The 27,958-nt window shown below is 35.8% G+C and overlaps 6 protein-coding genes and 2 non-coding genes across 9 annotated transcripts; 2 read left to right on the forward strand and 6 right to left on the reverse strand.

The window, feature by feature from the left end:
• On the reverse strand, window positions 4,144–5,120 carry LOC18596860 (pentatricopeptide repeat-containing protein At2g20710, mitochondrial). The gene is made up of 3 exons (XM_018122857.1): window positions 4,961–5,120; window positions 4,375–4,596; window positions 4,144–4,280 (listed from the first exon to the last, which is right to left on the reverse strand). The coding sequence occupies exons 1-3, from the start codon at window positions 5,118–5,120 to the stop codon at window positions 4,144–4,146; spliced, it is 519 nt and encodes a 172-aa protein (XP_017978346.1).
• Window positions 6,052–6,124, reverse strand: TRNAV-UAC. Its single transcript has one exon. It is a non-coding gene; the product is annotated as a tRNA-Val (tRNA).
• Window positions 8,074–10,073, forward strand: LOC18596862 (heat stress transcription factor B-2a). The gene is made up of 2 exons (XM_018123272.1): window positions 8,074–8,522; window positions 9,555–10,073. Exons 1-2 carry the CDS (start codon window positions 8,268–8,270, stop codon window positions 9,879–9,881), a joined length of 582 nt encoding a protein of 193 aa, XP_017978761.1. The 5' UTR covers window positions 8,074–8,267; the 3' UTR covers window positions 9,882–10,073.
• On the reverse strand, window positions 8,774–8,846 carry TRNAE-CUC. The gene has a single exon. It is a non-coding gene; the product is annotated as a tRNA-Glu (tRNA).
• Window positions 10,574–13,000, forward strand: LOC108662583 (pentatricopeptide repeat-containing protein At4g21705, mitochondrial). Its single transcript, XM_018123238.1, has 2 exons — window positions 10,574–10,881; window positions 11,591–13,000. Exons 1-2 carry the CDS (start codon window positions 10,636–10,638, stop codon window positions 12,827–12,829), a joined length of 1,485 nt encoding a protein of 494 aa, XP_017978727.1. The 5' UTR covers window positions 10,574–10,635; the 3' UTR covers window positions 12,830–13,000.
• LOC18596863 (monothiol glutaredoxin-S17) lies at window positions 13,006–15,976 on the reverse strand. Its single transcript, XM_007025579.2, has 3 exons — window positions 15,575–15,976; window positions 15,409–15,483; window positions 13,006–14,467 (listed from the first exon to the last, which is right to left on the reverse strand). Exons 1-3 carry the CDS (start codon window positions 15,758–15,760, stop codon window positions 13,259–13,261), a joined length of 1,470 nt encoding a protein of 489 aa, XP_007025641.1. The 5' UTR covers window positions 15,761–15,976; the 3' UTR covers window positions 13,006–13,258.
• Window positions 16,240–22,209, reverse strand: LOC18596864 (putative nuclear RNA export factor SDE5). Of its 2 annotated transcripts, none has more exons than XM_018123234.1 (12): window positions 21,974–22,209; window positions 20,219–21,062; window positions 19,757–19,782; window positions 19,393–19,470; window positions 18,760–18,803; window positions 18,284–18,528; window positions 17,725–17,807; window positions 17,538–17,594; window positions 17,069–17,136; window positions 16,823–16,929; window positions 16,671–16,741; window positions 16,240–16,581 (listed from the first exon to the last, which is right to left on the reverse strand). In XM_018123234.1, exons 2-12 carry the CDS (start codon window positions 21,048–21,050, stop codon window positions 16,465–16,467), a joined length of 1,728 nt encoding a protein of 575 aa, XP_017978723.1. In that variant the 5' UTR covers window positions 21,051–21,062; window positions 21,974–22,209; the 3' UTR covers window positions 16,240–16,464. The 2 variants fall into 2 exon arrangements, with proteins under 2 accessions (XP_017978723.1, XP_017978722.1); XM_018123233.1 differs by having other exon boundaries at window positions 16,240–16,584.
• Window positions 25,974–27,821, reverse strand: LOC18596866 (stem-specific protein TSJT1). Its single transcript, XM_007025585.2, has 4 exons — window positions 27,465–27,821; window positions 26,769–27,009; window positions 26,561–26,681; window positions 25,974–26,464 (listed from the first exon to the last, which is right to left on the reverse strand). The coding sequence occupies exons 1-4, from the start codon at window positions 27,668–27,670 to the stop codon at window positions 26,265–26,267; spliced, it is 768 nt and encodes a 255-aa protein (XP_007025647.1). The 5' UTR covers window positions 27,671–27,821; the 3' UTR covers window positions 25,974–26,264.

The following is a 27,958-nucleotide window of genomic DNA, read 5'->3' on the forward strand; positions in this document are numbered from 1 at the left end:
GGGCAACGAGATGAGAAAGAAACCAAAAACAAGAAAAAGTACCCTACCAACTTTTTGAAAAACCTTGCCTCTCTTTCCTTATTTTCTCATTTCTCAAAGAAAATTAATCACCACAGCATTTGATCAATGACAATAATGATTGAATAGTGACCATCACTTAATTTTGCTTTTGATTTTTTATCCAAGTGACAGTGCCACTTGATCACATATCCTAGTGCTTTCCCTATACTTTGCATTAAAGAAAGAAAAAAAAAGTTCTAGAATGATAGTTGAAGAAAAAAAAGTTCTAGAGTGAAGGTTAAGGGAATCTGACGTTGTTTCATTATCATTTTAACTTAGAGATGACTTTGAGGTGGTAGCTTAGGACCATTAAGTTTAATTCATTAAAGTCTGCGTGTGGGTATTTTTCTTTTATTGTGAATTTGACTATTTGTTTTTAATTTTTTATTATTCTTTACAAAAAACAAAAAATTAGAAAAAAAATATTTATCAAGCCAAACATAAATAACTTTTAAAATGAGAAAATATGTCCACTGTCTCGAAATAAAATAAAAAAAATTATTAAACACTTATTAAAATGAATGGAAATGCTTAAAATTAAATGAGTATTTCATTCATTGATTTTGTTATTGTGTAACGTCCCTCTTCAAAATTAACTAAAGAATAATAAATGGTTGGAGGTTAAGGCTTATACAAATCAATTCTGGGGTTTATCCTTTATTGAAAATTAATGCTCCATTTAGTTGTTTTATTCTTATATTACACCTTTTCTTCAGTTGTGGCATTAAAATCAATCAAAATCACCGAGGGTTAGAAACGTTAAATGGTTGAGTAAAACTTTATTTAAATTACCTATTTAATATCAAGGAGAACATGAAGGTTCCTTTAATTTTAAACTAACGACAATATAATTTATAGAGTTAATTTATCCAAAATTTAAACAACATAAATATCAGGGAAATCATAACTATTTTTTGTCAGCAACTAAGTCACAGCCTCTTTAAGACGAGCTAACAAGTTTTCTTGAAAAGGATTGGTGAAGGGATGGCCAGGTGGGGTTGGTAGTGGAGCCTGTAGTAAAGGACCCAAGCTCCGTCCCTACCCGTCAACTGCTCCAAGGACATCCATGGCTTAAACAATACGAAAAGCTTAAGTATGTATGGACTATTCTTTAAGGGTTCGAGCTCACAACCCACATGTAAGTCTTAAATTGGTTCACCTATCCCAATTGCAGCCAAACCCCTCTTCCCCACGCGGCTTCAAACAATTGTGTTAGTCAAGGTGGCAAGTGCTAAGTCCTTATTGTTCAACCATAACTGAGAATTGTCAGCTGATTAAGACATTGGTCCCTTAACCACTCTTTTTTCTCTACTCGTCCATCTTCTATATTTTTATTTTAGTTGCAATGAAGAGCAGAAGAATTAAAATGAAAAGGGTCACCATCTAATAGTGTGCTTTTAATTTTTTAACTTGTTCATTTGGGAGATAAAACCAATCATATCATCATCATCATATATATATATATATATATATATATAGAATGTCCAGAACAGCTTGATTCCTCTCAACAAATTTCAAACCTTCATTTGACTTTGATCTACTAAAAGAGAGCCCAAATTGGGTGGTCATGAGTGCAAGACTTCGTTGTTTACCACTACAAGCTGTGGCCATTGTCAATGTGCCTCCTTGATTTATTGAAAAAAAATACTTTTTTAATAATATCGGGTTAGTGAAATATATAAAAAGTTATCTTTTAAGACTATTAAATAACAGATAAGTTAATTATTCATGCTGAGATTATTGAATCTACTATTTGAGTAATTACTTCCTATATTACTGAAATTTTGTATACTTATTTAATATATTTATTTAATATTTATAATCAACAGACAGTTTATTCGACTTTTTTGATGTGTCATGGTCGAAAACCAAACAAATTGATTTTCAAAAAAAAACTTAGTCGAAAGACTTGAAAAGTTCAGTATAAGAAATAAACTAAACTCAAATGACGAGCAACAATCCATAAAATGGGTCTTCCAGAATCTTCGATAAGATCCAAAGACTTGAAGAACTGAGTCAGTAGAGGTTCAATCTCTATTATTACACCGTTTTGATATAATTATTTCTTAATTGCATTTGTCATTTTTTGCCAAAAATTCATTTATATGAAATTAGCTCATCCTCCGAACCATATGATCCGTGACTCAATTCCCATCTCTCAATGTGTTTGTCTTTGGTTTGGTTAATCCAAAACTCAACCAAATTTTCAAAGAGAGAAAAAACAAATAATTTTTTTTGACTTCGTTTCGTCCACCGCATGATCTTTGGTTATGGTAGGGACATGTCTAACCGACTGAATTATCGGTCATTGCCATGTGTTTATGTCCCAATCACGCCATGGCCGAATAGTCCCTTAACAACTCAACTTTATTTTTAAACAATAAGAAACTCCTTTTTCTTCTTTTTTTCCTTAAAAAAAAAAAACTTTTGCTCAGTAAACACATTTCGACAAGATTTGATTGGATCAAAGGTAAAAGAAAGAGGATGATATGATTTTTTAAGACATATGTAGATAAGATCTAATATAATCAAAAAGTAGAATGCTGTTTTGATTTTTCCAAGATTTAAAGTGGAAGCATTTTGTTTACATATGAATACTTTTGGTTAAGTTGTCGAGAAAAGCAGATCTTCTTATGAATATGAGATTGCGGTGATCATTCCTCTTAAAGAATCGTGGGTTCTTTTGCTTTGCTTGTTTCCGAATCAAAGTATTGCTTTGGAAAAAGCATATTGGACATCAGTACTTCTAGATCAACTTTAATCAAAATTACTATTAAGTGTGGTCAATAAATAAAATTAAAATTGATATTTAATATATTGTTTGTGTATAATATTTATATATTGTATTTAATCATAGAATATCTTCTCATAAATCTAAAGATTTTAATTTTTAAATTTATTTATTAATAAAATAATAATATTTAATTCACTGATAATGTAATATATAGTGAGAATAAACCTTACAAATGGGAAAATGTAAGTTGAAAAAAGGAAAGTTGGCATGAGAAATTTCTTGTTAAGTGCTTGCTGAAGTAACCCACTTTAGTTATTTTATGCCGATTTATTCTCTGTTTCACCTTTTCCATGTTACAATTTGGAACACCTAGGAAATCCAACAACGACAACATGCATGGATAATTGAAAGAGGAAAAAGAGATTAAAAACTCTAGAGATAAGACAAAAACATGCCGTGGATGGAAAAATGACTGGCACTAGCATTGATTTATGCAGGTTCCTTTCATTGGTTAATGGGCAAAAAGAGAGGCCAGAAGCACTCAAGCCTGCTTCCACTTTTTGTTGAGAGTTGGGACAGTTCATCAACATTTTTTGTATTTTATGATTAAATTTCACTATTTAACAGAAACAAAAAATGTGAATGGTGTGTTTGGTGAGATAGAAAAGACTGAAAAGAATAAGTTAAAGAGAAAAACGAAACAAAAGAAAAAGAAATGCTTTCTTATTTTCTTTGATATTTTCCTTCCCTCTCATTTTCTTTTCCTATCGTACTGATTTAAGTGCATGGGAAAATTGTCAAATGACAATGGCTTCTAAGTGGCTGATGAATCTTTTATTTATCTTGTTGATTGTTTATAGATGGAAGAAGACAGAATATATGGGCCTGAGCTGAGTAGCATAACAGCTAGAGACTGGATTGATCTTTGATGAGCTTAGCCATATTTCATAATAAGCTAACCATTGTTGAGTTTTCACGGTTCAGATTGAAGAAAAAGCCCATTAGACAAAGGCCTGAGAAGAAATGGAATCCGAATGGTTCCAAAGCTATGAAAGAGGCATATGATTTCATTTCCTAAACTGATGATACAGGATTCAGTAAATGGGCTTCTTCTTCATTTCTTTGCATCCTAGAATTCAGATGATGTGTTCATAACTGATGGGAAGTAAAAGATTGACTTTATTTCATTCCAAATGTTCTTCATACCCAACCCCAAAGTCTTCCTCCGTCTTAAGCAAATGCGAAAAAGGTTATAACTTTCTACCCCGTGTATGATTCAGCAATATGCTATGACCAACAACTTCAGAGTAAAGACCTTCAACCTTCAGTTGATATATGAATTTATCAGCTCATTCGATGTCTCCTTTCCCTTCCAAATATTTTAAGCAGGCAGCCAAAGTCTCTTTGCTAGGCTTCCTTCCAGCTCCAGGTAGGCACACTGAGATAGCTTTCTTCATTGCTTCCATTGCCTTAGGAATTTGATTATCTTCAAGATACCCACTTGCCAAAGAGCACCATCCACCAACCAAAATTTTCAGCCCCTTTTGCTTGTGCATGGTCCATGAGTGATTCGGCCTTACCTAGAAGACCTTTTTGGGAATACACATCGATTAGTAATTTAGGAATACGGGTATCATAGGACAGCTTTTTGGAATGCCACTCCTCAAAAATCTTCTCAGCACCTTCAACTTGATCAAGCTTCAAAAGTGCACTTATCAGGGTTTTATACCCCTTGTTATAGATTATGCCCATTTCCTTGTAACGATTCCAGATACGGTAGATCTCATCTTTTTCACCAATATCTGCATACAATTTGAGGAGGATATCAAAAGCATCATTCCTTCTTTGAAAGTTATCAGTCCCTCACATTTCTTCAGCATCCCTGTTGCCTTGTCTACTAGCCCAACCTTCAGTACCCTTGTGCTGCAGCAGCATAAGTATCCCACTCCAGAGCTGTTTGTGGACTGGTTTCCACCTTTTCCACGATCTTATCTATTCCCTCAACATCATAAGCAGCTGCATATGCAGAGAGGCGGATTCCAAAAGTTTATCGGTCGTAACGGATCCCATTCACCTCCATTTCAAGCATATGGGCATCTAATTTCGAATAATTCAGTAGGTAATAGAGACCCAATAAAATATTGTAACATGGTATATTGGTAAAACCCATTTCTCTCATCTTCTGCATAAGAACCTCTGCTTTCTCCACAGAATTTTCATGGGCATAGCAGTTGGGAAGAGCAACATGAACCTGAAAACCTTTCAATCGTTCAGAAATGCTGCTAAAAAAATTCTCCACCTGCTCAAGACCATGGACTTTCCGCATCAGGTTCAGCCGGTCAGCAACATCACTAGTTGAAAGGGGAATATAAATTCACTCAGTCATCCAGTGAGATATCTGATAAATGATTTAGAGGGAAAAAATAGGAAAAACTGAGAATATCACTTGTAAGAATGAGGTGGTTGAGGCTTCCAGGGTGACAAAGTATCATATTGCATATACTGATATACATAGCTAGCAAAGTAGCACAACTTCTCTTCTCTTATCTTTCTAAGAAAACTTAAATAACTTGAGCATTTGTTCATATGGAAAAGGTCTTGATTTTCTGTATTTCTAACTATACAACTCTGGTTCTTCCCATTTCTCCATCTTCTCAGCAAGACAGCCACCAAAAAGCATTGATTTATTCAGAAGGTTGAGAATTTAGAAAATGCCCACAGGCAACAACTATCTTTAGATTACCACAGCCATGTTACTAAAGTAAAGGACTTTTAAAGTAAAATTGATTCAATCACGTCATTGTTGCAGCACATTTACTTGAAACAGCAGCATTCTATAAATGAAATAACAAAGGGTAATTATCAATTGAAGACTTGTGCTTATGGGCAATAGAGACACTAATTGTACAATCAAATTCAATCACCTTAAAAGAAAAATGTCACTGACCCTTTAGCTTCGATTACCAGAAAAACCAGGAAAAGTGCAAAACATTCATGCAACTAACCACATTCCATGTAAAGATGGAACGATCCAAATTAGACGACATCGGTAAGAAGTGAAAGAATACAAAAATTTGTAGCTTATAGGGAGACATCAAGAGCATCCTTGAAACGAGTGTGCTTCCTCAGCTGTTTTATCATAGCTTGAAGCTCAGTATTCTCAACCTTCCTGCCTTGCCGGAACCATTGATCCAGAACTGGCACGACTGAGATTGTGAACAGTGGTGGTGAAGAAGGGTTTGTAAAAAAATGACAACTGTTGCTGCCCAGGATCGAACTGGGGACCTTCAGTGTGTAAGACTGACGTGATAACCACTACACCACAGCAACTCGTTGAACGCAAAGCTATTTTTAATACCTTTCACGAAAATATATTTCCACACTCAAATCCTAATGTCGTGTCAAGCGTTTTAAGAAAAAGTAAATAGAAGACAGATAAGAAAACTTATAAACATGAGATGCTATACATTTCATTAAGTTATTCTTTAAAAGATAAGATATGATAAAGTAATATCAAAATAAACTCAACTTAAATCTGACTCATGATAAGTATTTATAAAGAGAAAGTACACAAAGTGACCAATATCAATGAAAACGATTTGAGATTAAATGAGAGAAAATATCATGTAAAGCGCTGCAAAAGAAGAATGGGCACTAAAGGGTAATGACGTGTGAAATTTGCACTTAGTTAACACTCTTTGCTAGATGCATTTCACCTAAAACACCCACTTAACCAACAATGATCATTGATTAAGCAGCAAGTAAAGCATGTTTTTAAGTCAACGAGAGATATCTTTTTTGTAACTAATCCAAATAATTAAAAAGTGTACACTATTGGAATATGTTTAAGTATACAATTCTAAGTAAGCCTTTATACCATAAGGTTTCCAAATAATTACAGGAAAATTGAAAGAAAAACAACAGCATTATAATTCTTAGACAAAAGACGTATTTAAAAAGATAATAATATTATACTAAAAAAAAAAACCATCTTGTCAACATCCTTGATTCCAAATTCCAACATCGTACTATTCATTTTCGGGGCGTGATGGCTAGTATGTCCTAGAGGGAACAATAGACTTAGAAAATATTGAAAAGCTGGATACACCTTTACGGCTCTATTAGAGGAAGTGTAGAAAGGAGAAGATTGCAGATTAGATACAGAAGAAGTGGTTTCTTGCAGGCACATTGTCTCGATGCTATATAGGTAAACACACGTAACCTGTATTTAGCAGTCAAATCAAGTTTGCCACCAACTCTAGGACATTCTTTTCATTTCTATAATATTGTTATTATTATTATTGTTATTGTTATTATCCTCCCCTAGCCCAAAAATGACACTAATCACTCACGAAATCACAACCCTTTCTAGTCTTTAAGCAATTAATGATGAATTAACCTTTAAATCACATATGTCACTTCCCTAGTCTCAACCTTCTGTGAATGTTGAAGAAGTTTAAACATCTTGACAATCTCAAGTTTTAGTGATTCAAAGGAAGTGGATAGAGTGATCATTGATGCAGCAAGATAGTTCCATCATGTGACAAGATTATATTTTTTTTTCAGAATACAGCAGGGAAGGTGTTGAAGTTTTCCAGACCCTTACAAATTAGTCAGAATTCGCGGCCATTATTTGATTTTCAACCTGTCGGGGGAGACTGATGTGAAAGCTGGGTCGCACTGGAGCATCTGTATTCTATGCACCCAAACCCTGATTCTGCATGTTGTATTTATACTCAAACATATAATTTCTATGTCAACGACCTTTTTCAGCAGATACAGATCCCCTTAATGCAGTAAATTACTTCTGCATCTGGGTTTGTTTGATTCTTACAAATGAAAGACTAGAACCTATGCTTAAGTTATGATACAGTGAACAATGAACAGAAAAGAACACGAAGAAAAAAGAAACTTAAATTAGCCCCTAATTAGAAGGTAAGGCTGACAACAAATCAATAACAATATTCAATGCAATGAAAAACGTTTGCACTTGTCTTGGAGTTTCACAGAAATCAGATGATCAAATAGTCAAGTTTTGACCATAACATGCTTAATTACATTCATTTACAGAGAAAAACACTGCCATGTGCTGACTTCCGAATTCCAAATGCCTGAAACTTCCATCTTCTGTGTGGCCTAATATAATATTGCCTCTTCCTTTTTACTTTTGCCTAATAATAAGTTTAAATAAACCGTTTGCTATGGAAATATTCTTATCTTTTCCATTTCAATCAGAAGCCACTATTTAATTCAAAAGCCAAAAAGAAAAAACAAAAGCAATCTAATGAGGATCACTAAAGAAAGTACAAGAAAGGGGAAAAAAGAAACAGACCACCTTCCACGGCACTAGTAGTTTCCAAGTGGATGGCATACAAAAAGAGGATAAAGGCATGGAATAAGGAACCTGCTATTTGGGTACCCCTGATTAAAAGACCAAAAAGGAAAGAAATTTCTTGAAGATCCTGAACAAGGAATGAGCAAGATTACTACTTCAAGCTTGTCTCCGAGGACGAAAGGCGCTGCTCCATTCTTGTGGAAGACTTATGCTTTGCTAGAGGAAGGTGAAGAAGGTGCAGAAACTGCGGATGACAGGAAGAAAATCGTTTCATGGAATGCTGAAGGAACCGGGTTCGTGGTCTGGTCGCCTGCTGAGTTCTCAGAGCTCACCTTGCCTAGATATTTCAAGCACAACAATTTTTCCAGCTTCATTCGCCAACTTAACACATATGTGAGTGGCTATAGCCTTGCTATAATTTGCTCTACACCTGTTTTATAAGCCAAATTCTTTTGCGTTAACATGATTTGCTGGTTTCGCCGTTACCAAAACCAAACCGCCTTTAAACATGATATGTTTGCATCCCATGCTGAAGAAACACGTCATTGTACGTTTGTTTTCCTGCCCATGGTTTTTCCATAGATTTTATTCTGATTCAAGATTGTTAGGTGATCGGTCTTTCCATGAATGGTCAAAAAGCTGAGTTCCGTTGCCGGGACTTGAACCCGGGTCTCTCGGGTGAGAGCCGAGTATCCTAACCAACTAGACGACAACGGAGCGTTGGGAACCATGCTTCATACCGATCAACTGGAATTTATCGAGCCTAAAGAGTGATCATTAGTGCATGAATTCTTTAAAACCTAAACTACAATAATAATGGTGTTTGTGAATTCCTTCCGCCACCCTTAGTCAAAATAAGGAAAAAAAAATTAGCGCAAATTTTGGGGTCAAAATCTGGAGGTTTTTAGTGAAAGTCAGAACGATCCCACTAAGGTATCCTTCCATTCTAGTAACTTGAATAGAGTTGGATTACTCTGATGTCTATTGGTTTGTTAGAAATTAGTCAAATCCGGCCTGTTGGAAAAATATTGCCTTAGCTCTTATATTTTCTGAATGCTCAATGATGAGACTAAAGCATGCTTCCATAGGTTTATCCTAATTGAAATGTTATTACTGTAGACTTTCTATTTACATGGTTTGCTTTCATAACCACTCTTGTGGCTTGCAAGATGATGCAAATTTCTTTGAAAATAGCATGAAAAAGTTCTTTAGTGAAATCGGGATTGTTTCATATTATGATTTTGTTGAATAGATATAAGATTATTACCCGTTTTATTACTCTTTCACATGTAAAGATTATGGACTTATCACATGACATGAATTAAAAAAAATCCGAATTAAAACTAATTTTAATTACACGTCAAATTTAATAAATGTGAGACTATCATCATCCCTCTAATCCTTTGTTCTCCAATTTTGAAGCAGGGGTTTAAGAAAACATCATCGAAAAGATGGGAGTTCAGGCATGAGAAGTTCCAGAGGGGTTGTAAGCATATGCTAGTGGAGATAACAAGGAAGAAAATGGAGCCGAGTGTGTTCCCTGCTTTCCTGAAGGCTTCTGATGAAGACAAGGCCAACCATGCTGAGGAGAACAGTTGCCAAACACTCTTGGAGGAGAACGAAATTCTGAGGAGAGAGAAGGTGGAATTGCAGACCCAAATAGCCCAATTCAAAGCTCTAGAGGTTAAGTTGTTGGATAGCCTCGCTCAACACATGGGAAATACCAATCACAAAGAAAGGAGGTTGTGCTAGCTAGCTCTAGGTGGACGACCTTGGTCTCTCTTCTTAATTCCCTTTGTAATTCCTCCTCTTCTTTTCCTTGTAGCCAAAGGGTTATGTTGGGTGCTTGAGAAAATGAACATAACAAAGAAAGAAAATGGTTTCATTATAGCCTAAGGTCATGGAAGTTATGGAAATATGCTTTCATTTGATTTCCTCACTGCATTTTAGATTAACACATACCATTAAGCAAGTACCAGTTTCTCAAATTAATGCGTTTCTTCATCTATGGTCATCTGTGTATCATATGATATATCAATTACTTATAAACAATCTCTCTAATTACGTATTAAAAATTAATCTCTCGAGTAAAAAAAAATATGGATATGAATATATAACTAAATCATGTACTTAATTCAATCATAAAATTTTGGATTACGTCGGTCAAAATTTCATAAATAAATTATTATTATTATTATTATTATGTAAGTTAAAATTCAACCCCATAAAAAAGTCTTCTATGTAAATTATCCAATGGTCAACAACTTAATAGATGGTGTTGAATTCAGGTTATCACCCGTAATGGACCCAACTTGAAAAGCCCGTTTCAGCTAAATCCAACATCTTACCTTTTAGTCGGACAAGGCCCAAATAGCCCAATTGTCTAAACCCATTGCTCTTAAACCCTACACGAAAGGTCAGGTGTCCAAAACCCTCCCGTTACATTTCATTGCTCTCCTCCCCCCCCCATGTCCCAGCAGGAGAACCTCGAACAATCTTATGAACCATGAACTTGACAAAGCTGTTGTCAAAGAACCTAATCCAAAATGGGATAGTTAGCAGATTTTATTATACAAATAGGGTCAACAAAGCCACGTTATATTCCAGAATCAGCCCTTTGGGGAGCCCTGACAAAAGCGTCGAGCCTGAGCTTGAAGACTGGCTCAAAAATGGAAAGAAAATTCGAGTCGCTGAGCTTCAACGCATCATTCACGATCTTCGCAAACGAAAGCGCTTTACTCAGGCTCTTGAGGTTTGGACTTCTTTTTTTTTTTTTTTAATCTTGTAACCTTGTTTCGAGTTTCATTTAGTGTCATTCTCCCTTTTCTTTCTGTTATATATTTCAGACTAATTTATTGAAAATTTGTATTTGAAACACTTCTTAGTAGAGTGGTTTTCATGATTTGACTAGAATTTTACCATGGGATGTGGTTGAATTTGATTATTTGACTAATATGTTACTGAAGTTGGGAAATCGTTGGCTTGGAACAATATCGAAATTTCTAAGCTGAAGTAATGGAGTTGATTGAGCAAAATCCGGGGCTTCATTTTGTTGGAGTCAACTTTTTGAAACTAGAGTCAGTATTTGACAGGAATTATAAACATAGCAAATAGGAGAGTACAGATTTCAACTTCAGAAGAATGGAATTTAAGCAAAACTTTTGTTGTTGTCGGATGCTTTACATTGTTGCTTAAAGTGGAGATGGTAATATTAATGTGAACTGTACTTAAACCTGCACAGGTGCATATATAAACTTGTTACCATAAGGCTGTTTGTGGCAAGCAGCTGGATGTTTAAATTGTTCGATACTGGCTTTTTAATTTGTAGTGGACAAATACATATTGGCATGAAAATTTCCTGTAAAGAATTGTGATTTTGGTTTGTAATTTAATGTTCCAATGATCAGATCATGGCTAACTTTGTTTGTAATCTGTTACTTTTTTATGTCTAATGAGTCTAGGTGTCTGAATGGATGAATAAGAAGGGTATTTGCACCTTTTCACATACTGAACATGCGGTGCAGTTGGATCTCATTGGTAGAGTTCGTGGATTTCTTTCTGCAGAAAGCTATTTTGATAGTTTGAAGGACCAAGATAAAACTGATAAGACATATGGTGCTCTTCTGAATTGTTATGTGAGGCAGCGCCAGACAGACAAGTCCCTCTCTCACTTGCAGAAAATGAAGGACTTGGGTTTTACCTCATCACCTCTTACTTACAATGGTATCATGTGCCTCTACACAAATATCGGACAGCATGAGAAGGTACCTGATATAATGAGGGAGATGAAAGAGAACAAAGTCTCCCCTGACAACTTCAGTTACAGAATCTGCATCAATGCCTATGGTGTAATGTCTGATCTCGAGGGAATGGAAAGAATTTTGAAGGAGATGGAGAGTCAATCTCACATTAAGATGGATTGGAACACATACGCCGTTGTAGCCAATTTTTGCATAAAAGCAGGTCTCACTGAAAGGGCAATCGATGCTCTAAAAAAATCAGAACAGAAGCTAGATAATAAAGATGGAACTGCATTCAATCATCTAATATCACTATATGCAAACTTGGGGAATAAAGCTGAGGTCTTGAGATTATGGGGTCTAGAGAAAGCTTCTTGTAAAAGGTATATAAACAAGGACTTCATTACTATGCTGCAATCTCTTGTGAAGCTTGATGCATTTGAAGAAGCTGAGAAAGTACTTGTGGAGTGGGCATCGTCTGGCAACTGTTATGATTTTCGGGTACCAAGTATCATCATTATTGGCTATGCTGAAAAGGGTCTACATGAAAAGTCAGAAGCAATGCTTGAAAACCTGATGGAAAAAGGTAAGGTTACCACCCCTAACAGTTGGGGTGTTGCGGCTGCAGGTTACCTAGATAAAGGTCAGGTGAGAAAGGCTTTGGAGTGTATGAAAACTGCCCTATTTTTAACTGTGGAGAATAAGGGGTGGAGACCCAACCTTAGGGTGATTACAAGCATCTTGGAATGGCTAGGTAATGAAGGCAGTATTCAAGATGCGGAAGATTTCGTGGCCTCATTCAGGACAGTCATTCCAGTTGACCGGAAAATGTATAACGCCTTGTTAAAGGCAACTATTAGAGATGGTAAAGGAGTGGATAAACTTTTGGACCTCATGAAAGCTGATAAAATAGATGAAGACGAAGAAACAAAAACAATATTGGCCATGAAGTCCAGCTAAGTTTTAATACATTAGTTATTCATCATTCATGTTATTCCATCTGCGGGGTATAGTTGTTGTTCAGAATCAGAATGTACTTTCTTTTTGTTTGTTAATTTGCTTCAACGATTGATGTGAATTTTTTGTTCTGAATTGTTTAGCATGAGTAGTCAACTTGTCAGTTGTAATCCATGAAAGGATCACATCTCAATGACGAACTTTTATCAATTATAGCAAGGCTCAAAGAAGTAAATTGTGCTATTACATGAAGTACTACTAAATCATAACTCACAAAAACAGAAGTAATGGGAGCTTGAAGACATAAACTAAAACCAGAAAAATCGTTTTGAAGTAATGTCAGTTGACACACATTCAACTTGGACAACTGACATTGAAGCCAAGTTTTGTAAGGTTTGTCCCAATATCTTATTTTAACAAATCAAACGCACCCTACTCAGACAGTGTGGCTTTCAGCTCACCATTGTTTCGCAGCTCCAGTACAATATCACAACCTCCAATAAGCTCACCTTTGTAATAAAGTTGAGGAAAGGTAGGCCAGTTTGAGAAGACTTTCAATCCCTGTCTCACTTCCTCATCAGTTAATATATCGAATGACCCAAAACTCACACCTTCCTCCCTCAGGGCATTGACAACTTTAGAGCTAAAACCACATCTTGGAGCATCAGGGGTACCCTTCATGAAGAGCATCACCGGTGAAGATGAGATCAAACTTCTTAGACGGTCCTCTATACTCTCTTTCTTAGTGATGCCTTTCTCAGCTAAAACCCTTCTAAGTTCCCCACTTTTCTGCATCTCTAACACAATGTCTGATCCACCAATAAGTTCACCTTTAATATACAATTGGGGGTAACTAGACCAATTTGACAAAACTTTCAGCCCTTGCCGAACTTCATCATCTAATAGTATGTCAAAACTCTTAAAATCAACCTTCTCTTGTTCAAGGATTTCAACTACCTTGTGGCTGAAGCCACACTTGGGCTCATCAGGCTTTCCCTTCATAAACAGCATAACTGGGCTTGAATTAATCAAGCTTTGCAAGCGAGAAGCTAAGTTTGTACTCAATCCAGAGGGTGCTGAGATGCCACCAGTTCCCTGTTCAGTCCCACTAACATCAACTCCATGATCTCTAAAAACTTCTTTCAGTTCACCACTCTCATGCATGGCAATTACTATGTCACACCCACCAAGAAGTTCTCCTTTGCAATAGAGTTGAGGAAATGTTGGCCAGTTCGAGAACTTCTTTAAACCCTCACGAACTTCATTGTCTGATATAATATCGAATGTTCCAAATTTGACCCTTTCATCGTTCAAAATGTCAACAACTTTTCTGCTAAAACCACACTTCGGTTCCTCAGGGCTTCCTTTCATGAATAGCATTACTGGATGAGAGTCAATCAGCTGCTGCAGTCGCGTTTTAAGTGTATCACTGAGGCCAGGTTGCACTTGATTTCTGATCTGGGATGAGCCATTTTCCTTTGCCAAATCTTGGACTGTCTCAAGGACAGTGGGTCCAGCAGCCATCCCAAGACTAGCAGGAGCTGCAGCTTCTCCAGGGTTAATTGACCCGGCAACCTTGGCAACTTTGTTGGCCAGACTGGATGGATCTGCACCCTCCAATTTATCAACAACCTTACCATCCTGACAGGAACAATGGATTCAGTATGGTAACAACTTCAGACAAAAAGAAAGATTTTTTCTAACTTCAGAGATAACATAAAAAATGCAAGAAAGAGAACTAACGAAACAAATAATTTATGGGATGTTTGCGAAAACTTCAGAGACACTCATAACAGGAAAAGATACTAAACACGGCAACAAGCAGTTAGAGAGAGGTCAAAGGTAAATCTAGTCAAATGCCTAACAAGCCACCTTGTTTCTCCCTTCAAGTACTGGCAAGACAATCTTAGAGTGCATGTTACATCTCTTGAAGCCCTTCTCTACCATTCATTCTTTCCCCTCACCATTTTATCTCCAACATTCCACGTTTCCAATTATGACAAGCTACAGTATACATATTTATGATCATAAATTTTCTTCCCAGGTCCATAGCAGTGAATGATCTAACTATCTATAGAAAGTCTTCCTTCGTACCATATGCCAGACTCCTACCCTAGATATCTCCAGCATAAGAACATAAAGCTAACGATAATTTCCCAACCAATTTATTGACAAAATAAGTATCAATTTGCAATATTTCACATAATTTTTCCCTCTTTTCCCCTACTAATTTCGGGCATATCCGTGAAATTGACTTACGTGCTAGGGTATAAAAACACGCAGCTAGCAAGTCAGGGAACACAACATTATAGATGTGAAAGCAGCAATATTCAATCATCATAAATCTACACCACAGAAAATACTCTTAAGGCCACTCATCTCTATGTATATAGACTCGATAAAATGCAAACCAATAGGAATAGCCTGGTTAATCAAAATATTACAAAAAAAAAAAAGCAAACTTTTCAAGATGATTAGTACGTTCATTGTTAAATTTGATACCTTTATAAAATCGTTTGAACAAATTTAATCCTACCATTTACAGGACACTGAAGGAAAAGAATACCCATAAAGAGATTTACCTTAAAGAAGACAAAGAAAGGCACAGCAGAAACCGAGTATTCCTCAGATATCTGAGGTTGTTCTTCTGCTTCTATCTGCAACCAATCAAATATTTAGAAAAAAATTTTTAAAAAAATATTATTTAAAACAAAAAATTCCATATTTGAGGGATGAGATGAAGAGAACCCTAATAAAGTGGGCGTTGGGGAAATCGGTAGAGAGGTGGGAGAAGACTTGGTCCATGTGCTTGGAAGGCTCGCACCACGACGCCCAGAAGTGAAGGATAACCGGTGCTCCACTCTGCCGCAGACTATCAAGCTCACCCTTCGACTTCACATCTTTCACTGAACCACCACCACCACCTCCTCCCATTATTATTGCGTTACTGAATGATCTGATATTTCTCCTTCCTCTTCCTCACAAGAGAAATAGAGAGAAACAGGGGAAAAGGGACAGCAGCTATGGCCTAAGAGACAGAATAATACTACTATAATAAATTCCACCTTTATTTTTTTTTATTAATTTATGCTTTTATCTCACACCACTCGAACCAGTTCCGAAACCTAGAATCCTCTTTTCTCCTTTTCGCAAATCCTTTTGTAACGCTTTTAAATGTGGGGATCAGAGACTTTCCGTTTCGTTCCGACTCCGTTTATGATCAAACTATCAATCACCGTTAACTTCGGTCATCTGATTAACTCTGTTTTGTCGGGTCCCACGGGGACTCTCAATTATCACACGTCAGCACTCAGGATTTTGGGCTTAAGCAGAATCCAATAATGATAAGCCCAAGCCCCAACATAATTGTTTATTTATTTATTTATTTATTTTTGACTTTTAACACCGCAAAATTAACCTGGAATCCTCCCTTCTCATACTATTGTATCACCAAAAAAAAAAAAAAAAAAAAAGAAGCCTAGGATGACAATATAAATTATGTTCAATTCCATTACAGGTTCCAGTAGAGTTTACAAGAATAGAAAAAGTTGCAATTACAAAATGGATAAAGAATTACTGATAACAATAACTATCAGCTTAAAGTTGAAAGGAACAAACTTGATCCCAGGATGCATGCTCTATTTCTTGGCAAAACTCAAACGTTTGGGGTTGATATTATCCATTCGAATCATTACCACTCCAGGAGTTTCTCCTTCACTCCAGCTGATTGATTCCTTCTCCAACAGCTTCATAACCTGCTACAAATAAAAATTAAATCAATGGTTAAATGGGTTTTTTTTTTTTTGGTTCAATTTATGCCAAGGATTTAATTAGCAAGTCTTACCAATCGTCTTCGACTGCCTTTTGAGGAATCTTCTTCATTGGTCTCTACAATGACCTTTAGGTACTTCAATACTGATGGAAATCCAAAGTTAAATCATGAGTAAAACGTAAAGGGTTCATAAGTAAAGTGAAATTGGGAGAATGGTGGCTTACATGGGATGCCTGCTAGCAAAGATAGATGAGACTTCAAATGACGTATTGCCTCCCTAGAGCCAAGATTGTGCAACTCAAGCCGCATTACATCATCAGTGTTTGTGTTCCTGACAAATGCAATCAGGAAAAATGAGAGAGAGAGAGAGAGAGAGAGAAAGAGAGGAGAAAAATGAAAAACGGTTCTTCCACAATGCTCCTAAACCCCCAAAAGATAAACCACAAACACATAAAGAGAAAGAGGCTAACCTAGTTTCAAAAATCTTTTGATTGGATTCTTCATCTGCTTGGCGAGCCTTTTCACGGAAAAATTGTCCCTGCCACACCAAAGCCATTCACAATTGGAGTCATTAGATTTGTATGACCAAAACATTCTGTTATACCCCATTTGGCCTAAAACTGATCACCTATTGCCTATTGGAGCTCATATTATTAAGTTCAAATAAAAGCAAAGCTTTTACCAAAAAATTCTATTTATTAAACATCAAATGTCCTATATTTGCAATCTCCTATAGCCAGACGCTAAGCGAATGGAAGTTGACACCAGTGCTTAGCATTAGGAAAACTTCCTTCAATCCAGTGGGTTTTACAACTCTTTATCCACTTTATCCATAACCAACCAGGAAGAATAGGTCAAAATTTTACTTGTGTCCTGATAGCCTAGTGTACCTACAGAAAATGCATATACTTTACTTATTATTCTAGCTGAATATTTTACCTGTTCTAGAAATCTGTTTGCTTGATCTGGATCACCCTTAGCAAATGCATCAACAGCCTGACAAGGAACACATAGCAGTTACTTAAAATATAAAGGGGATTGATATATTATAAATTGCATCAGACATTTGAGAATAGTGTCAACATGCCGAAACAAAGGACCAATATTTCAAAAACATAAGACTTACAGCTTTATAGTATTCCTTCATTGTGCCCCTATATTCCTTCACAGCTCTTTGAAGAGCCTGGAAACTATCTTCTTCATCTTCATCTACAAAAAATCATAGATATGTAAAATGAATAAAAATTTACATAAAAAACAATAGCAACAAAGTTGCGGCCAGCAACTGTTTCCTTCAATTGGTAGTGATTGACGCTGAAGCAAACCATTTAGCTCATACATAATTTGCAAAATGTTTTAGAAAATGCCCACTAACAGAGGCAGAGAAGCATGTTGTGAAAAGGTAAAAGGCAGATGAGAATAGATGTGCCTTTGATCTTTTTTCTGCAAACATAGGGGATAAAGTGGCACAAACCTGCTCATGCGGAAAAAAACAATTTGAACCAGAAAATTCATAATTTAATATCTAGGATCTTCTTAAGATCCCAAAGCATAAGGAAGCAATATAATAAGCATGGCTGCTATAAGTCCTGAACTTTCTACTGCTAAAGCTTATCTGCCTCCTACAAGCATATTCCACAGTACTTGGTTAGATAAACTTAAGTGAAATGGACAAGAGTACATACCATCCTTTTCAACTTCTTGAAAGCAAACTCCATCAGCCTTCTGCTCAGCAGGGAAATCAATTAGAGGTCCTTCCACAAGTTCTCCTAATGCTATAGGCCTCTTTGCAGACCCAGTTCTCCTCCTAGGCAATTCATCAAATCTCTCAGGACCTTTAAAGAAAGCAGCCAAGACATCCTGTTGAAGATCATTTCTGTCTTTTTGTAGTCTAGTTAATTCTCCACCATTTGCACTCAAATCGCTGTTCCTGCTTGCAAGTAAAATGCAGAGGAAACTTCATCAGGGATTGTAAAATGTGGACATTACATTTCCCTATCGAAAGAAAGCCTACTTAGTAATTAAAAGCGGAAATTGTTTATAAAACACTCCTCTTCCTAATTCTCTCTGTTGATAAACTCATAAAAGTAGACTATTAAGCCTAGCAAAAAAATAAGAAACAAATATATAAATCAACAAGAATTTATCTGATTCAACTTACTTTTCTTGTGAAGGTCCCTCTGCCCTTGTATGCATAACATTATTCTGTAAATGAAAAGAGTAAAAGAAAACAATAATCAATCCTGAAGATTATAAACACCGACTTTGAGACAGGAATATCAAAAGACATCTCCATACTGGCAAGCTTAATACATACATCTGCAATTGAACACATTGAATGATATCTATAAGTAATAAAAGTTGAATAATCAAAAAACAATGTTGCCATGGGTTCATTACTAATGCTTTCCCTTTTAAAAGTGGCGCAACTTGTAGTGTTTGTAAATATGTTGTCAATGAAAAAGCCATTAAGATGAAGCTGGTAAAACTTTGTCCACAAAAAGCACTCATGAAAACTGTAATTAGAACTATTTAAAAAGAAAAGTGAGACTGGCAACCATCAACTTCACCACATTTCCTAAGCCATCCTACAATGAAAGATAAATAAATTTCTTTCTTTAATGCAGAAGACAGGACAGGTACTCATAATTAAGATGATATGCATTTGATAGCAGAGAGAAAAGCCAGAAAAAGACATCATCATCATCACTTTTATCTTAATCTCACACAAACAATATGTACAATTATACTGGCCAGCGACCACTGGGTTTACACACTTGAATATTACACTAACCTTTTTACTGGACTCACCAAGAAATTTGTTCTCTTTGTCCAAATTCACAGCTGATCGATCAAGTAGCTTCTCCATGCTCTTATAAGTCAAGAGAGAGGGAAAGGAACGGTTATCAGTTCTAACAAGTTAATACATACCATAGTAGATAGAAAAAATGGCATTCCAAAACCATGAGAAAACCTTCAAAAGTATCTTATTCCTCAAAGTAGGAAAGCACTTAAAAAGACAAATGACCAGTAAATAAAGTCACTAGGCACTTAATTTGCCCTAACAGTACATGATACTTTGCACTGAAAAAGCTTAAAAAGTGCACATTTGTTGAATAAGAATGGTAGATCCTCTAAAATGAGGATATTATCCATACCTTTTGCATGTCGTATCCACAACTATCTGCATGTTTAAAACAATAAAACCTGATTAGTGGTCACCCATGATCATGTATGTCTGCAGATATATGTGCACATGTAATATTGACTCAAATTCAAATAAGAATGATATAGATATAAAATGACCTCACTTTAAGAACAAAACAAGAGCTGTAAAAACCACTTTGAAATTAATGAGGCACTTTCATCGTATGTGATTTATATGAATTTGAAAGAGATCTTTTGGTAAATAATGTATTAAAAATGCAAAAGGGTAGCCTGGTGAAGCTGTAATAACTATCTTCAGATAAAAGCAATAACTATCTTCAGATAAAAGAAATAAAATAAGACAAACAATTTTTTTTTTTTTGAAAAGTAAAACAAACACATTATTAACTTAAATAAATCAATAGACCAGATTAGCGATCAGTTAAGATGGCAACTAATAAGAGTTGGTTTACCAAGAACATCTCTAATGACATCCTTGTCCAGTTGAAATCCCTCCCCAAGCATTTTGAAGAGAAAATCTTCCATATCCTTGTGCAAACGTTCCTCCTTTAGAGGACTGGATTTGAGTCCTTCCCCCCAAACTTTAGACATTGGTAACTCCTCTGAGTCAACCTTGAAAGGTTTGGTTCCTGGATAGGAACCACTAGCCAAAGGGACAGACTTCATATACCCCTTCCCTAGCATGCTTGAAACAGTGCCTCCTGAAACCGGCCGCCTTTTTTGCTTTGGAGCTCTTAAATCCCCATTTGCTTGCCAAGAACTCTGCAAACTATTACTACAGAAAGATTCTGAAGGTCCATCATTTTTGGCCTCACCATTAGATGAATCGCTAGCAGCTGAAACTGGTTGGCATTCTTGCTTAGGGGCTGTAAAACCCCCATTTGCTTGACAATAATTCTGGGAGTTTTTACCACAGGATGATTCTGAAGATTCATCACTTTTCACCTCACCATTAGATGCGTCACCTGCAGCTGAAAGTGGTTGCCCATTTTCCTTAGGGACTATAAAACCCCCATTTGCTTGATAATAAGTCTGGGATTTATTACCACAGGATTTTGAAGTTTGATCATATTTCATCTTACAAGCAGATGCGTCAGTAGCAACTGAAGAGGTGCTCCCTTGCATTTCAAACAGAATTTTACCAGCCAAATCCGCATTCCGGCCCGCCTCACAGTAAGCAGAAGCAATATCATTAAGAGAAAACACAGAACCGAATGCATCAAGCAAACTGGTCAATGCCTTCTCCTCGTCATATTGCAATCCATTTAAACCAGACACCTCCATTTTGAAATATTACTTCACAAAACAAGAGGGGAAACATAAGAAATGATTCAATGTACAATTTAGGCTATAAAGCTGGAATGACAAAACACTTAAATACTTAAACGAATGAATGATAATTGTTATTGAAAAACTAGTGATATCTGGATGACCGCCATTTAAACAGTCATTTAAACAGTATTTAAAGGACGAATCACATGTCTCACATCATTTGACAAATGCAAAGCCAAAAAAAGGAAAATGGATTGCAACAAACACAAATTTACAATTATATGACTTTTAAGAAGCACGTGAACTAACCACATCTAAGCATTAGGAAAAACGTCAATGTTCAAAGAAGAATCATCCGAAAAGGAAAATCTAAACAAAGAAAGAATAGAGCAAAAAACATTACCCACTTAAATAGAAAACAAAATTAAAACTAGCCATACAATGCCAAGATTATCTAATCGCAGCCACTGCAACTTTTGATTCTGCCACTTTACCTTCTTAGTACAATCACCGAAAATGCATGCAAGAAAGACTCCACCTTTGGAATATAAATGAAAGACCTTTTGATCATAGCAACATTTCAATGGCTAAAGATTTGGAAAAACTATAAACATGATATCAAAATACCCTTGATTACACATAAAGCAACCAAATATTTTATAAAAAAAAACCCACAACTAGAATCGCAAATGCGGCATAAAAAATTCAAAAGTAATCTCCATTTCCGATTTCAATTATTCGCCATTTACAAGTAACAAGGATATCAAATAGCACCGAGTTCGGCTGCAATGAGTCGGATTCAAACAACAACCCATTTCAAGAAAAAGGAAAGATTTTAAATTCAATCCAAAACCGTTAACATAAAAAGAAGAAGAAAGGAAGAGATAGGCAGCAAGAAAAAGAGAGAGAGAGAGAGAGAGTTCTAAAGAACTTACCAAAGGGTTTAGAGTGAAGTTTCTGGAGGAAGCAGGTCGAAATTCTTGTGAACTTTGATGAATTATTTAAAGAGAAACATAAACTACTTTGGCGCTCAGGAGCTAGGCTGCACAGTCAGATATGATTCTCCCTCTAAGGACTGTTGAGTATTACTGTCTTTTATAGGAAGAGAAAAATTGCTTTTTTTTTTTTCTTTCTCAATTTCCTTCGCTTTCACCCAACTCCTTCCTTCGCACGATGTTTAAATTGCCAAGAAACTATCCCTTATTTAGCTTAAAAGGGTATATTCGTCATTCACTCAGAATATTGCCACTCACTTTCCTTGCTTGGCAAGCCTTTGAAAGTGCTCGGAAACTTTCCTTCTCTGATCACAAATAATGGAAACAGATTCTCAAACAAGTTTTTTCCATTGATGGCATGTTTGGTCTCTTATTCCTAACTTCGTTTCCTTCACAGAATAATCATTTTGAAAATAACCAATCAATCTCCTTTGATAATAATTATTCCAAGAATCAAGAAATAAATTGAAAAAAAAAAAATACCCTTAATTATTTTAGTAATTATAATATTAATTTTGTTACTAGTATTTCTTTGGTTTTGAACAAAGATGTGACCAAAAGTTTCATCAATGTTTTGGTTTCCATTGTTTGTCGAATTTGATAGGCTTTTGGGAGCTATGGCAAATGGCATCTAACCGATTAACCAAGAAGTTTTTGACTAAAATGAAAGAAGAAAAGAATGGAGTGACTTCCACACTTAGAGAAGAAGAACTCTCCTTTCAATTTAGGAATCTCAGCTCACTTTTTTTGTATGTTTTTATATCATGAAGAACATGCTTTACCTATGGGAATGGAATCCTCCTTTTCCATAATTGTCTACTTGGAGAAGTTATTGAACCCATTGAATAAGTCAAAGAAAAAGATGACCGAGCATATGTATATATATATAGAAATCATTGATCCTCCCCAAATTACCATCTAAAAAGGTTATTATCCTTCCAAGAGAAATTGTTATAAACATCTCCAAACACTTGTTATCATACTAGCTAAAGAGCCTGTTTAGTCACTAAACTGACCTTAAATCGAATATTTCCTTCTTCTTTTTTCTCTGCCTTGTTATTGAAAAAAATCTTGGGGTCTATAAGTATTAGAAATTTTCTGCTTATGATTTAGATCACAGAATCTAAAACAGGTAAAAGACATACTTTCATATATATACTAAACATAAAGAATCATCGCATGATGTTTTGAGTTTAATTTTAAATTTGATCTTAATTAATTAATTAACGAATCATCCGTGAAGAGTGTGGTTCAAGTTTAGCTTAAACTTGACCAACTAATAAGTGACAAATGCATTGGTGGCTGTCCACCCAAAAATATCACAGCATATGAGTTCAAACTATAGAAGATGTAGAACTAATCTCGAAAGCTGTCGAACCAGTAACCGTTGAAAGAAGAAGATCACAATGTCATCAGACTCATCAATTAATTGCAAGTCTATTACATTATTTTTTTTAATTTTAAAAGATTATTATTGAATACATGACATATTCGTAATAAGTTGTTCACACAAGCAACATGAATTGATGAACCAAATTTGAAGAAATTGCTTCATTGCCTAGCAGTTCTGATCACAAATTTTATGCCTTTTAATTTTTCTCCTGTTTTCTGAAATAAAACCATGCACTGACACCAGTAAAACTTCACCATATATTCACTAAAAGCACCAAGGCTAGCTTTGCTCTGAAAAATTAATGGCAGCAGCAAATTGGCTTGCATAGCCTTGTTACTTTCACTGTGCTCTTTTGGGATGTGCTCTGGTCGCATGGTCGGTTTCTGCGCCATGGACGAGTCAGTTAACTTAAACCAGTCGACCAATATCAACAATTCCACGCATGATCACGTTGTTTCCAATTCGTCCCCCACACTGCCTAGCAGTGTCGTCGACGATGGCTTTGGCAGCCCCGACGACTGCAACAATGGCTGTGACTGCAACGACGACGGTAATGATAACAATGGCTGTGAAGGTGTCGAAATCTTCGGTGGCTGCGACTTTGTCTATAATTGCATAGGCCCAACGGGTGATAATGCTATATCTGAACTCACACGAATGATTAAGGAACTTACCCAGAGACTTGATGACAAAGGTTTATTATGAGAAAGCCATCCTTGGAATATGGATGCTATGGCAACAGAATAAAGTAGTACTTCGCAGCCTTGGTAATTCCAATGTGCTCTTTTTAATATGAATAAATTGTTTTTAATTAAGCTTTGATTTCAAATACATGATGAAAATTCATGAATAGAAACAATATAGTCTATATAATTCAATGAAAATTTGTAAGTTCTCATCATATAGTAGAGAATTAAAATTTGGAATCCATTAAAATATGGGATTTTGAGATTATGTTTTTTTTTTTGGAAAATAAAATTATAATTTTTCTATATCTGAACAGTTAATTTAATAATTGGTATATGATTTTTTTATTCAAATCCTTTCTTCTCTTAAATAAAAAAATTTTATGATTTTTCTTACCATATATTAATTTCTTGACTAGATATTTTTGTGTAAAAGTACAAATTCAACAACAAAATTATCATTAAATATTTAATTTAAGTGAATAAATTATGACTTAAAAGACCTAAAAATAAATAATCTATACCATATCTATATCCATTTATCAAATTAACGAATTTATTATTACATGTTACTTTCATTTTGTTTGTAGTTTTTTTTATTAGGAATAATATTGAAGTTCAACATGATCATCATACAATTTGAAATCAAATTATTATTTTTTCAATATTTTGTGTTAACTAGCTTATAAGATGATAATAAACATTTAAAAAATAAATGAATGAAACTAATCAATTGGAACTAATCCGAAGGACTAGACAAAACAAAATCTTTTTCTTTTTTTTTTTTGTTTTGATTATACTATATATAAATAATCATTAATTCTATAATAAAAAATGAAAAAATTTGTAGCATTTTACAATTATGCAATATTTAACTGTTAAAAATTAAAATATTCAATAAATTATATTTTCTTAATTGAGTTTGATATTAATTAATTCATTTTAGAAATCTCTTTAGTAAGAAATTTTCAATGAAGAAGATGTTGAAAATGGGTTTTTGTTTTTTAACTTTAAAAAATTATCCTTTTTATAAACTATTAACAAAGTTAACTGCCTCAACAATTCAGGGTCACATAAGGATGATGATCACCAAATACCCAACACGAAAATCTTCTATGATTTTCACTTTGGTTCCTCTTTTCCTACCCTTTTATCCTGAAAACAACAAAAGCATGCACATGGAACTTTCAGTATATAAATATTCATCTTGTTTTATTGCCTAACATCCATCTACAGAAAAAACATTAAAGACAGACAAAAATATGGGACAACATCAACAAGCGTGGGTTCTGTTCTCAGTTCTCCTACTTGTCCTAGGAGCCATGCCCACAAGCTCTGCCGCTAGAGACGCCAGTAGTTTTAAAGACCCCAAAAACCATGGTCAGGGTTCTGGTGGCACTGCTGTTTCTGGCCAGGGTCAGGAGAAAGTTGGTCTATTCCCTGGCATCCTAGGTTTCGGTATTCCGCCTTTCAGGATAGAAGGCGGTGTTCATGGCGGCGGCGGTGATAACTTTCCTGGTATTGGTGTTGGTGGTGATATCTGCCTTGGTTGTTCAGGAAATGAAGGTAAAGGATTTCTCATCAACAATTTCGGGCAACCTTTCTATTGCCTGCCAGTAAAGGAGTGTCAGGAAGGGGACTGTGATACTCACATTGGTTCCATAAATCAGGTTGCCTCTAACTGGCCTAACCGTGAAACCAACAGGAGGGTTGACCACAAACGTGGGGCTAATGGGGTCCGAAGCACTTCTGCTACGGCACCGGCGTCTGGCTAAGCAAAAAGCATGGATATATTTCCCTTTAGCTAACTGTTTAAGCTAAGAATAAGCATAGTGTGCTTTCCTTTACTCCAATTAGTTTCTCCTTATAAAACTTCAGATTCTCAAGAAAGTTTATTTCTCACCAGGAAATATGGGAGTTCATCAATTGAAATTAACCATGGCTATTAGTTTGAATCAAGATATACAAGAAAGGGATAAACTAATGTGATAACTCTATTTGCAAAGCAAGTTACTGGGTGCTTAAAACAGAGGCCAACATAATAACATGCAAAGCTTATAAGAACATGAACAATACTGCTGTAGATTATGTTAAATTTACACAGCTTCTCCACTTCATCATCATCTGCCAATTTCATAAAAACTTTATCCCTTCATTCTCCCTCCTGGACGGTGATATCTGCCCAATTCGCAGCACTACCAGTACGTGGAATGCTGGGGAGTCTTGTGAACAAGTCCACCTGAAAAATTACTCCACAAATTTTTCCATCGTCGTCTTCGCGAGCTATTGCTTTTACCTTGTGAAGTGGATGATCAAAGCTTATAAGACCATTCCCATTCATGAAAATGCAGCCTGTAAAATTAACCATGTAAAAATTTAGAAATTCCAACTTCTAGCATTTACTTGCAGTGTGTTGCCTATTTGAACTTGAAAGGTGAGTGAGTTTACCTGGAGGAAAGGGTGCACAGGATTTTCCACAAGCCTCTTGTACGGTGTTAGGATCATCTGAAAAGACCAGGGAGCCATCTCCAGCCATTCCCCATTTAAGCTCAACGCTTCCTTCACGGTCCTATGTTAAGCCAACAACATTTTCTGAGAATACTAGATAAAGCTTATATAACTTGTGAAAAACAACCGCATTCGGTTTCCACCTCACCCTGGCCACGAAGAGGGTAACAGATTTAGCATCAAAAAGAATGAAGGCAAATTTGCCTTCGAGATCTTTAATGACTTGATCAGGTGGATATGGAGCTCGGTCTCTTAGCACCTTGTAAGCTTCAATCACAACCATGGCTTCCGTTGCTTGCCTGGACAGGCCGTAATGTCGCCTGAGTTCGGGCATGTTCGCAAGATTCCCGACGAAGATACAGAATATGTCATCCATGACAACCATGGACCTGGTACATTCCGATCATCATCAGACAACGAAAGCCCTCAAAATTTGTTATATGCTTCAAATAAGGTCAGAGATATTAGCCAATAACAAATAATCAAGGATCCACCCAACATCAAATGACTTGTGAAAGCTCTGGAAGTCTGAACCATATTAGAATTCTAGTTTCCCTTTCTTTACCTTGTTAGTTTCATTACCTTAACCGCCAGCCCCTGTTACTTTGTAATCTACATTTAAGTGTATTATAATAGAAACTTATTCCAACTTACTTGCTTGATGGAAAACTTTATGAATTTTATCTGATACAAAGGATTCACAGATGACAATGTAAGAGCTGAAGTATAAAATGGGAAGCACAATTCCATTGCATACTCTTTCTTCCCAGCCAAATGGAAAGAAAACAGGATCATAATTAAGCTCATTACCAAAAACATTAAGAAGGCCGAAATTTTTGAATACCTTGGATGTAAAGGACTCTCAGCTTCATGTGACAAAGCCATGAAATTCCCATTTGAAAGGTGGTACAAGGTTGACTGTGGCCACAATAACCTAAAAGTCCCCAAGATTTCTTCCAGAGTCTTCTTACCCTCCAAATCTAAGCCAACCGAAGGAAGCCTTAGCTCCTCTGGTGGATTTCCTATTGCTTTCTCGAAAACCGCCAACATACTTTCGGCAAAAACAATCCCAAGAGTTCAGACCAACTCTTCCTGCTTACACTGGAGTGCCTCGACAAATGAAGCCGAGCATTTGTGCATGCTTATCTCTAATAGTTGTATTTTTGTAACTGAAAGCAATACTACTGATTTTCGCTAGCTTACCAAAAACGATTACGCTGGCAGCTTAAAGGCTTTTGGTTGGGTCTAACGTGTAAGGTGTGCCTCGCATGCAGGCATGATGCCAGAACTTTTAGTTTCTTTCTTCGGGTGGCTTATTGACAAGTCAGAAGAAAACAG

This window comes from Theobroma cacao, chromosome 6 (genome assembly GCF_000208745.1).
Source record: "Theobroma cacao cultivar B97-61/B2 chromosome 6, Criollo_cocoa_genome_V2, whole genome shotgun sequence".
NCBI classification, from domain to species: Eukaryota; Viridiplantae; Streptophyta; class Magnoliopsida; order Malvales; family Malvaceae; genus Theobroma; species Theobroma cacao.

Coding starts and splice junctions, on each gene's coding strand:
- LOC18596864 (XM_018123233.1), bottom strand. CDS start 21,050: ATGGAGGTGTCTGGTTTAAATGGATTGCAATATGACGAGGAGAAGGCA. Junction 19,783..20,218: donor TGTCATTAGAGATGTTCTTG/GTAAACCAACTC, acceptor TTAAACATGCAG/ATAGTTGTGGATACGACATG. Junction 17,595..17,724: donor TGAAGGAATACTATAAAGCT/GTAAGTCTTATG, acceptor GTTCCTTGTCAG/GCTGTTGATGCATTTGCTAA.
- LOC18596860 (XM_018122857.1), bottom strand. CDS start 5,120: ATGCGGAAAGTCCATGGTCTTGAGCAGGTGGAGAATTTTTTTAGCAGC. Junction 4,597..4,960: donor GCAGAAGATGAGAGAAATGG/GTTTTACCAATA, acceptor AATTGTATGCAG/ATATTGGTGAAAAAGATGAG. Junction 4,281..4,374: donor TTCCCAAAAAGGTCTTCTAG/GTAAGGCCGAAT, acceptor GGTATCTTGAAG/ATAATCAAATTCCTAAGGCA.
- LOC108662583 (XM_018123238.1), top strand. CDS start 10,636: ATGAACTTGACAAAGCTGTTGTCAAAGAACCTAATCCAAAATGGGATA. Junction 10,882..11,590: donor GCTTTACTCAGGCTCTTGAG/GTTTGGACTTCT, acceptor TAATGAGTCTAG/GTGTCTGAATGGATGAATAA.
- LOC18596863 (XM_007025579.2), bottom strand. CDS start 15,760: ATGGGAGGAGGTGGTGGTGGTGGTTCAGTGAAAGATGTGAAGTCGAAG. Junction 15,484..15,574: donor CCAACGCCCACTTTATTAGG/GTTCTCTTCATC, acceptor GATTGGTTGCAG/ATAGAAGCAGAAGAACAACC. Junction 14,468..15,408: donor CTTTCTTTGTCTTCTTTAAG/GTAAATCTCTTT, acceptor TGTTCCTGTCAG/GATGGTAAGGTTGTTGATAA.
- LOC18596862 (XM_018123272.1), top strand. CDS start 8,268: ATGAGCAAGATTACTACTTCAAGCTTGTCTCCGAGGACGAAAGGCGCT. Junction 8,523..9,554: donor TTCGCCAACTTAACACATAT/GTGAGTGGCTAT, acceptor ATTTTGAAGCAG/GGGTTTAAGAAAACATCATC.
- LOC18596866 (XM_007025585.2), bottom strand. CDS start 27,670: ATGTTGGCGGTTTTCGAGAAAGCAATAGGAAATCCACCAGAGGAGCTA. Junction 27,010..27,464: donor GAGAGTCCTTTACATCCAAG/GTATTCAAAAAT, acceptor GGAATGTACCAG/GTCCATGGTTGTCATGGATG. Junction 26,682..26,768: donor TTACCCTCTTCGTGGCCAGG/GTGAGGTGGAAA, acceptor GGCTTAACATAG/GACCGTGAAGGAAGCGTTGA.